The 10,027-nt window shown below is 47.6% G+C and overlaps 2 protein-coding genes across 2 annotated transcripts; one reads left to right on the top strand and one right to left on the bottom strand.

The window, feature by feature from the left end:
* The first annotated feature begins 443 nt into the window (after positions 1-443).
* On the top strand, positions 444-1,792 carry LOC115318114. Its single transcript, XM_029977826.4, has 2 exons — positions 444-511; positions 602-1,792. Exons 1-2 carry the CDS (start codon positions 478-480, stop codon positions 1,576-1,578), a joined length of 1,011 nt encoding a protein of 336 aa, XP_029833686.3. The 5' UTR covers positions 444-477; the 3' UTR covers positions 1,579-1,792.
* On the bottom strand, positions 1,657-9,521 carry LOC115318650. The gene is made up of 5 exons (XM_040214829.3): positions 9,329-9,521; positions 8,948-9,200; positions 8,269-8,440; positions 6,675-6,786; positions 1,657-3,386 (listed from the first exon to the last, which is right to left on the bottom strand). The coding sequence occupies exons 1-5, from the start codon at positions 9,363-9,365 to the stop codon at positions 2,557-2,559; spliced, it is 1,404 nt and encodes a 467-aa protein (XP_040070763.1). The 5' UTR covers positions 9,366-9,521; the 3' UTR covers positions 1,657-2,556.
* Between the last annotated feature and the right edge of the window lie 506 nt (positions 9,522-10,027).

Here is a 10,027-nt window from a genome sequence, read left to right as displayed (position 1 = left end):
GTGTTTCGCTGCCCCCACGAACCAAAAAGAAAGTGGAAACACTCTTTACACAAACGCAGAAGAACTCAAAGGACTTGGCACAAAGGTGAAAGAAGTTGGGTTGAACCTTGAAGTAATTAGTATCCTTAAAGTAATTAGGATATCTTGTTTCCATTGTTTGCTTGCAGCTGTACATGGGATAAGTTACCTGTGGTTCTCTATTTGTAGCTGAGAAATCTGTTTAGCGTGCTGCTCAAAAAACAGCTTTTCTAACGTGTATATGTTTGGAAAGTGGGGATACCATAAAAAAAGTTAAAACACGCAACTTCTAACTTTGCTTGAGCCTATCATAGCATTGCTTGAGTGATGTAAATCTATTGGCATGCAACTGCGGATGTCACAATTTCTTTTCCGCTATCAGTGATTCGGATGCTACCCACGCCTGAACCAGTTGAAGCCTCGACTGCAACAAATGCCAACGCCTCGCCGATCCCCGACATGGGTCTCGACAACCACGTCCCAACTTGTGAAGGTAGGAAGTATATCATTGGAGATTTATTTTCATTTGTATGAATGATTGAATTGAGATTTACACTCGGAATTCGTTTTCTTTTGTTTGAAGTGGTCGATGCGGAGCTTGACAAGTTCCGACAGGAAACTGGGGTGCAAGTTGACACCACCAGTAGTCCCTTCCGTGATAACCAACTGATCACAATCTCCAAAGTAGTGGATGAAAACGGGTTGCTCGTGCTCTCTGGAATTTGCTCATTTGAGTTGTTCCACAATATTACGGAACTATATACAGAAGCCCGCACTCTTCGGTCATCCCGTAGCTTCTGCTTAGGTGACGACGATGTTGTGCTGCTCACATTCATGAAGCTTTACCATAACATTACGTTTTCCCTGTTGGGAGTGCAATTTGGTATTCACCGGACCACAGCCTCCAACATGTTTAAAGAATCCGTAGTAGTTCTTGCAAGCATCCTAGAGCATGCCGTTTTCTGGCCCGAGAAAGAAGCTGTGGTAAGTTGTCTCACCACATATTTCTGGCAGTACAAAGAAACTAGGATGGTACTCGACTGTACAGAAATTGAAATTGAGCGGCCCAAAGACCTTGTGTCAAGGTTACTGACATACAGTCATTACAAATGGACGTACACGGCCAAGGTCCTGGTGAGTGAAACGCCGGGTGGCTTAATTAGTTATGTTAGCCCAGCGTATGGCGGAAAAGCATCCGACACGTTCATAACAAAGGAGTCGCAGATCCTTGACAAATGCATTCCACACATTGACAGTGTCATGGTTGACAAAGGATTTCTAATTAATGAGCTGTGCCGGGAAAAAAATGTAAAGATGATAAGGCCTCCGTTCCTAATGGAGAAGCAGCTCACTGCAGAGGAAGCCAGGGCTAATCAGTCGATAGCCAGTGCTCGAGTACACGTGGAAAGGGCAATTCAACGAATGAAGCTCTTTCGAATTCTACGACATCGGTTTGATCTGGATCTTCTTCCGTATATTGACAAGATCTTCACTGTAATCTCTGGCATAGTGAACTTATCGAAGCCATTATTCAGCGAGAACAAATTTTTGTTCCAGTAGAGCTGTTGATGATGCACGAGTCCAACACAGGTTTAGATACACAGCCGTTGCGTGCTATGTGTGCGTTTCTTTTCAATCATTGTACAGTAAAACCTCGTTATAACCAAATGGGATATAACAAACTAATGGATATAACAAATAATCATAATTCCCCTTGCTTGCTAATAGTGGGAAGAAATGGACATTGGCTATAACGAACTAATGGTTATAACGAAATAATTACGACCACTCCTTCAACTTTGTTATAATGAGGTTTTACTGTAACTTCCATTTGTAGCATTTTTGGCTGCTGTAATTAGGAAAAAAGCATTTGCTGTTTTATGTTTGTTTTTAATGACACTGTAAGATGGCAATGAGGGGAAATATGAAACAGATTACAAATAACAACCAGAAAGATTAGTTCTGAAATGCTACTGAACAAAAATTTCAACTTTGTTCAAGCTATACATATTAAACAAACTTATTGCTCCAAAATGTCTTAACAAGACCGTGCAATGTTATCTTACCAAGAATAATTCCTGTCCCCAAGTTGTTGCTGCATTCTTTTCTTAATAAACAATATGATTATGATGTCCATGGCTTTTCAATGTGAGAGTATCTGCAAGAATTGGCTTAGCTTTGCTCTAAATATTAGCATATTTTAAAAATGATAAAAATCCACATCGTGTTTTTAGGTCACAAACATTAACAATTAATCCTGATAAGTACTGTAAACGACCGATTTCTTGCGGGCTCAATATTTCGCAATTTAGGTCAAAGCTGAAGTTTTGGAATAATTCGCGGGTTCTAATTTTTGCAACACGGTGGGATCTCGATAGATTCCACTGTGTTTACATTTTACCGGAATTATTCGTGGGGCCTATTTTTTGCAAATTGTAGGAGATTCGCGACAATTGTGTCGTTTACAGTATTTAACAAATGAAAAAATAAAATCATTGTATTAATTCTAAGGAATGAGTTAAAGTGAGAAAATTCCCCTTAGACCACGCAAACCATCTGTGGCAGCACATACTTCTCAAAAAAATATGTGGACCTCTCAACTACATCCCTGAAGAATTCTTCATCAAAGTCTACAGAGATGCATTCATACTCTTCGTCACTGATGTAGACAAACAGGTCTCCATGCTTTACTCCTGTCAGCCCCATCTGCACCTGCACTTGGCAAAAGTGCGGGCTTGTGCGCTTCAGCTTTAAAGGAGTGTTGTCCGTGCCCTTCTCTACGTTCTCTTGCAAAAACTTTTTCATTATCTCTGGGCATTTTACTTCGAGCACTCGGTTGGCGCAACACTTGCACTCTACCAGTCCATCTGGACTTGCACCAATGTAGGGCCGTCCCTCCATGACAAACAACCCGCACCCTCTCACAACCAAGTCCTCATGCTGAGAGTGCTTCTCCTCATAGCACTTCTTCCCAGGGCCTTCTAGATCACTGCCCCGACGCATTGCAGCCGTTCGGACATTCGTTTGCCTTAGGATCTTTCTTAACAGGGGTCTCGGGTCATGCGGACCCATCCTCGTTCTGAGTGTTTTCACTCGCGTATATACGCTGTATGCGACGGACGCAGTTATCATACCCACTCTGTGGCGCATCCAGAGGCTGGATTTTGCCTGATCCCGCGTTGCCCTCTCTATGTCGTCAATGTCTTTTCTACTTTGGCTCTCCTGTAGGTGCCGAAGCACCTCCTCCAGCGGTAGCCCAACGTTGCGGTTTCCAGCGAGTTCCCTCAGCTCATCCAAGGAACCCAGAAGGGTTAGATCCCTGGAAGCAGGCTTTGGTGAAGCGTCCAGGTCCCAGGTAGCTTCCACAGCTGCACAACAACACAGTAATGTTAGCAATAAAACATGACCCACTTCAAAATATTGCGCAAACCAGAAGCAATATGCATATTAGTGAGAAACAAACTAAGGCTTTATGCTATGCTGAGCACATCCACTGATTCTGTGAGCTGGGATTCAAACTTTGTTGAATGGGAGAGAGAATACTTCGAAGATTACGTCAGTGCAACCACAGGGTGGCTACTACCCTTTACGCGCCTCAACTGGAGGTTCCAAGACGGGCCTTCGGCGCAGTGGTGGCGACGACACTGAAAGCTGAGCAAACCACAGCAGGTCTCTTGCTCAGCGGATGAGTTTTTCCCCCTTTATTTCCAGCTGCATTGGCTTCGTGGATCTCATAACGTCACATACTCTGTTAAGAGAGAAGCGGCAAGAGACTGATGACTGCAGATGTGGTGGCTGGAAACGATGCGACTGTGCAATAGACTTTTTCCGAGAAGCGTTCTGTACACGCGCGAGCGCCCGACGCCAAGCGGCGGAAGTCGGCACCAAAGATCTAGGAAATTCAGAAGGAGGCTGTGGATCAGCGAGTAGAACAGGTAATTGCAGCATATATATAATTGTGTCACACAAAAAAAGAAAGCGGATGGAAAGAAAAACACGACGTTTAGGTGGACGCCACGGATGCCCTTCTTTAAAGTCGCATTGGGCACACGCCACAGTTCAGAGAGCGAAGAAACTGGTAGCGTAGCTCCCATTATCGATTGGTAGCATAGGTAGGTCACTTCCTCGATTTTTAGTTTGTGCAGCCACCACCTGGTGCTGTCGGTATGTGAAAAAGGCCCATTGGTGCCACTAGTGTGTGCAGATCAAAGCTAGGGCTACTACTTGGTCGCCACCTGTTCACTCCCATTTCTCTCATAGCTAAAAGGCCCTCGTTAAAACAGCATGCTGGGATGTTTACATGTGGTGTAAAAGTATGCAGCATATACGAGCAGCGACCAAGTAGTAGGCCCAGCTTTGATCTATGCACCCGAGTGGCACCGGTCGCAAAGTTCCATCATTTCTAGCCACCACATATACGGTAATCAGTCTTTCCCTGCTTCTCTTTGAACAAATCATTGAATGAGAGGAGATTCACATAACCGGTGCAGTTGAAAGCAAAGGAGGGACAACATACTTGCCAAGCGAGAGGCCTGCCGTGGCCTGCTCCACTTTCAGTGTCGTCGCCACTACTGAGCCAAAGACCTATCTTGGAATCCCCAGTGAGGGTGCATAAGGAGCAGTAGCTACCCGGTGGCAGCTAACCTGGGGAGTCTTCATGTGCGCTTTGCTAGGGTGATGCCACCCTTTGTAATACCATTCGCCGACAAACCAGCAGCCATTTTGTTCCTCGGCGATAATCCGTGGGGCTTATAACCCTCCCGGAAACAAGCACCTTATCTCACAAGTTCGGAGCAGCGTTGTGGAACCCACGGAGGGAGGATTAGCATTTCCGCCCTTGGATGGAAGGATTGATAGACACAAAGGCCACTTTCCGGCGCACGGAGAAACAATGAGAGGAAGAAAATGGCGGTGGAAGAGGGTGTCGGAGAGGGAAACAGGCAGTTGGCATCACTCTATGCGAAGCGCACATGAAGGCACCCTAAGCTAACCACGTTGCTAATAGGACAAGTACTCGTCCTGTCTGCTTCTATTTTCTGGTGTCTGCATCTTTGTGTGCCGTATAAGTTTTTTTTCAAAGTTATAAACCAACCTGCCAGCATTGTTACTTTAGCCTCGTTTACATGAAAGCGCGTTCAACGTATTGACTCCACTCGTTCGTCAAACGAAGCCGACGCGGCAACGTTTACATGAATGCGCACCAAGCCCTACACGAAGGTGGCATCAGGCCGTGTCGAAGCTCGAAGTTATGCACTTCCGGAACCAGCCGCTACACGTTTTCCGGTGCATCGCTCGTGGATGCCTCGGAGGTCTTTTGACGCATTCAGTGAACTAAAGATTGTGCCCTCTGACTTCGGTGCTGTGGAAGAAGTTACGAGCGGAAGAAACATCAAAACCCAAGCGTTTATGGCTCCAGGCCGGGCCGCCGGGTCACTCTGGACCAGAGGCGACGTGTGTGCGCACGCTTTGAGGAAGCCTCCGCGCTTCACCGCGCCAGACCTCGCCGATCGCGACCGGACCCCGAGTCCGAAAGGCTCCTGCGCAGCCAGGAACGGCACCGAGGTAGGAGCTGCTCGTTCTGCGCTACCATGAGTGCTCCACAGTGCTCGGAGCTCTCGGTGTCGTTCGGGCTTGCGCCAAAGCCTTTGGGACCCCTTCGGACGCGCAAGTCGTACTTCGCAAGGCTTGGACGGGGGCCGCCCTCACTGAGCAAATCCGCTATATTCCGCTTATTTATGATGGAAATAAAAGCTTGCGTTTGTTCTCGGGGAAAAAATTGCGGGCGACTATACATGACCGCTCTCCGCGCCGCCGACGGGGTTGGCCGCCGCCATGTTCTCAGCTGTTCACTCGCTCCCGCAGCGAGCGCCTTCCCATAATCCTCCCCGTTCCAAAATGCGATGCAACCTCCGTTTACATGGGCTGAATGAATGTGCACTCGCCATCTCGACCCACCTCTCTCTGGCGGCTTGAATGCGATGCGCTTTCTTTGTGCATTATGCCATTTACATGACCGCATTGAATGCGACACCTAGATTCGATGCGACTAAGTCGCATTCATGTAAACGCGGCTTTTGATTCAATTCCATTCCTAATACTGTTAAGCTACTCCCAGTAACTACTGCCTTTTGCTGCTCAAAGCCTGCTCTGGTGAGCACGATGTGTTTGAGCATCAGAACCATATTCAAATTAAGCATGTCAAATTCAGCTATGTGGACCTTTAGACAGCAAAAAAGTAACCTGCCACTCAAGTATGGTGCCTAGTGGCTTTGCTGCGACAGAAGCATTTAAGACCATGCAACTACTGCACCTCCCAGAGAAGCGGTTGACAGGAGTGCACACCGAAATAAGAGCCATATGCACGAAAACTGAAAGGAATCAGCATCAGACTCATAACACAAGAATTTGGAGTACCGGCAAGCTGTGCTGTATTGACACATTAAACTGCCATGTCTCCAGTTAAGCATGGTTAAAAGGTAAACTTGGGGAATTACATGCTAAACCAACGAAGGGCATCCAGAATGACACATTCAAAGGACTGATGATTCATTTTGACTGCCTGAAAGTTTTCGTAGTGCAACTGAAATAGTTGTATTGCAAACCATTATTATACGGTGTACTACTGTACTGGAAATCAGTCATGTGCATCTGCATACCTGTTTCCACTGCCGTTTCCGAGTGCATTTTCGCTGCAGATCGATGAGGAACATTCTTCAGGAGTCTCTCGAGGATGTTCCCTTGCAACTGCGGAGTCTCCTTCAGAGTTACCTTAAAAACAGTACAAAGCGATGTCAAAGATCAGGATGCGCATTCCGAATAGAGGTTACAATATTGATTGATTTCTCCACAGCAGGCAAATGCTTCGCTTGGACGTGTTCTCTCGAAGCTATATTTGCTTGATCAAAAAAAAGTTAAGAGGGCGCTTTTAGTGCATGAAACCTGAAACAACCGGAAAAATGATTAGCTAGAGCAGTGGGCCAATATCTGTAAGGAATAAAATTGCAATTTTGTCACGAAGATGCTGTGAAACAATCGGTGTCACTGTTGGTGTACCCAAACCACTCGTTCATCAAGAAACATCGCCGCAAAAAACCTACCTGAACTTCAAAGAGAGAGCCAGGCAACGGTTAGTGTGACACGGCAATTCTCCGAATGATTTCTAAGGCGGTAGTCGGCGGGGTCGTTATTGCGGGGGCCTATGCCTCACCCTCGGCGAGGGCACATTTGTGACACTTCTTTGGCCCCTTGGCCTTTGAAGTGCAAGGTTTTCTGCTAGAAGCTCCGGCTGTCTGACATCGGGTTACCAAGACCTAATCCTCCGAATTCAGGAATAATTTGAAGCTGTTAGGTGTGTTTTTGTGATGCTTGTGGGATGGTGTGATGGTTGTTTCGTTGAAATGGAGGGAACGCGCAGGCTTTATTTTGGTGATGTTGGGTTTCAACGAGCTGTGCACACCACTTTGTGTTCAACGGCGCGCCAGTCGATGTGGAGAACTGGTAGCCAGCAGTCATCTGACCCTTGGACTCCAGATGCTGCCCCGCGGGCGTTACGGCACTGAAGGGGACTCGATTTCGGCACCGAGTGGCTGATCTCTGTGTGCCAGCCCTGCGAGTTCTTCCTCTGTTGTACTGCTACAGAGCGACGTGGCGTCCAATGAATCGCCTAGGAGAACTTGCGGCAACTAGCCGCTAGACTTTTCGGCTCCGGATGTCACACCGCAGCAGTGAGGACTCAGTTTCGACACCGAGTGGCTAACCTTCCAGTGCCAGCCCTGCGAGTTCTTCCCCTGCTTGATTGCCCCAGTGTGACGTCCCCGCAACTTCACTTGCCGTACGTGGAGCAGCACCACACCACAACGAGGAAAGTCTGAGGAACTTCGGCTCCTCCTCGCAAGCCGCGTCATGCTGGACTGGTCCATTGTGCAGTACTGTCTCCATCATTTTATTGCAAGTTTGTACCTTGCCCTTTACTAGTGAAGCCTCTGTACCCGTTAGTGATGCCGTATTATCTGCCCTCCGATTAAATTCCTGTGTAGCGTTCTTGTGTGCTTTGTTCTAATTAATATTTTGGAAATGAATGTGTTTATTATCCAGTTCACCTCAGTGTTTGTCTTTGTCCCCCGCGTCCCTTGGGCCTATGCCCCGTGGGAGAACCGACGTCTAAACTTCCTGTAGCGACCCACGCCAACTGCCGGGTCATGACACGCTTGCTCTTTTGAAAGTGAAAAAGTGCCAAACTTATTATCATACCTTGTTTGCACAGGGCAGGTCAACCATCTTCCGTGGCTCATACTTCTCCATGACTCGCTCCTTCTGGGCTTTTCCCCATTTCTGGGGCTGGTCAGTTGATGAGAGTTGGTCGAACTCTCTTGCTGCATTGATGTGCAGCAAGACTGCTACGATGTGCTTGCATTTGAAGTTGCTGTAAGACAATAACAGAAGGCACGTCTAAAAAAGTGGACTTTAAAAGATGTGACAACCAAATTTTCCACTGTATCACAAGCTGCCACAACTACGGAAGTGGTTAGGCAGATCTATTGTGGCAATTAGCGTGGTCTAATCTTGCCGAAATTCTTCTGTCGCACGAACGAAACATTTTGAGCGTCTGATTTATCGACGCAATCAGCGCAACCTAGAAACGCTGAAATTGTTCGGGTGCACGAGCGAAGAAACGCCTGTTTACACGACGCATCAAATGGAACGCACGTATCGGCGGCGGCTTGAACTTTTTCGCCCGAGACAGCTGGCACTATAAACCGCATGTGAGCGATGGTTCGGGTGACGCGACCAGGCGAAGCGACGAGCATACTCAGTCCGTTGCTCGATGTGTGCGAACCGCACCCAAACGACTTCCCTGCGATGATTTCATAACCAAGGAAAAAGTTGTGCTCGTAGCTGACAACTCGGCACGGCCCTAAACGGAGCATACCCTGCCTTGCACGAACAGCTGGCTTGGTCCACCTCCGACCTGCAGATGGTGATTTTCACTTCGTGCGGGGCACCAGCGATTGCAGTGGTCTGCAGGACGAACGCCAGGAATGTAGCACGGCTCCCGAAGATCGTTGATACCGCGCACTCGACAACGTGGCCTGCGTAGTACACATCTTCGGCCTCGTTGAGGCAGCGACTGGTCTCGCACGCCTTGTCAATGTATCGATTAATACTGCTCACCGGCAGCGCGACTGCAAAAGAACAATAAAAAAAGCGCCGGTTACTCGCCTGGCTTACAGCCGCTACAAAACTACACCACACCAAGCATTTTCAGACGGCGTACCGCGCGAAGCGGAGAACGAAGAGCGAGCTTGCTTACCCGACACCCGATCACTGCTGCGTCCGTCGTCGTCCATGAGTGAAACCGGAACTCCTCGACTCAATTTCCGTTCATACAGGTAGCGAAGATTGTTCAACGCATAAAACAAGAAACAAATACTCGAACTTCGTTTTAGCAACGCATGAAGAAAAGAGACCAAGTGCACTGTGCACACCAAACAACAACACGGTAGACGCGGCAGACTCAACAACCGTTCCTTTGGTGACGTCAGTTAGCTAGTTCCCCGCCTGGGCGTAAGAGGGCGTCACCTAAACTTCTCGGGGGGACCGAGGGCCCTGGGGGCACTGAAGTAACTGAAAACCCAACAAAGTCAGGAGAGGCACCCAGGGTTAAAAAGAGGAGAAAACGTAAGAACAGGTATAAAAAATCAGCACAATCAGACATTGGATATATTAACATGCAGGGTGGTAGAAATAGGTTAAAATGGGAAGAGGTAGAGGAGCAACTAAGAAAGGAGGATTTAATGGTGTATGGGTTTGTGGAAACACATCTCAGAGACATGGAGCAGCCACCTTGCAACCCTGACTATGTGTGGGAAGAATGCAACAGAATGGAGGGAACGAGGAAGGGAGGTGGAATTGGAGCATTCATTAAGAAGAATATGAACTTTCAAAGGATCAGAAAGGAGTGCGCCGAACATTTGTGGCTGAAAGGAAAAGTCGCTGGGGAATCAACAGT

This window comes from Ixodes scapularis, unplaced genomic scaffold (genome assembly GCF_016920785.2).
Source record: "Ixodes scapularis isolate PalLabHiFi unplaced genomic scaffold, ASM1692078v2 PGA_scaffold3__209_contigs__length_174095766, whole genome shotgun sequence".
In the NCBI taxonomy this organism is placed as follows: domain Eukaryota; kingdom Metazoa; phylum Arthropoda; class Arachnida; order Ixodida; family Ixodidae; genus Ixodes; species Ixodes scapularis.
Note: the sequence above shows the minus strand (reverse complement) of the source record. Positions and strands in the feature narration are given on the sequence as shown.

Excerpts from the sequence above, each read along its gene's own strand:
- LOC115318114 (XM_029977826.4), top strand. The coding sequence starts at position 478 with ATGGGTCTCGACAACCACGTCCCAACTTGTGAAG. Across the intron at positions 512-601 it reads CCACGTCCCAACTTGTGAAG|TGGTCGATGCGGAGCTTGAC; the intron begins GTAGGAAGTATA and ends TTTTGTTTGAAG.
- LOC115318650 (XM_040214829.3), bottom strand. The coding sequence starts at position 9,365 with ATGGACGACGACGGACGCAGCAGTGATCGGGTGTCGG. Across the intron at positions 9,201-9,328 it reads CAGCAGTGATCGGGTGTCGG|TCGCGCTGCCGGTGAGCAGT; the intron begins GTAAGCAAGCTC and ends GTTCTTTTGCAG. Across the intron at positions 8,441-8,947 it reads AGCTGTTCGTGCAAGGCAGG|CAACTTCAAATGCAAGCACA; the intron begins GTATGCTCCGTT and ends ATTGTCTTACAG.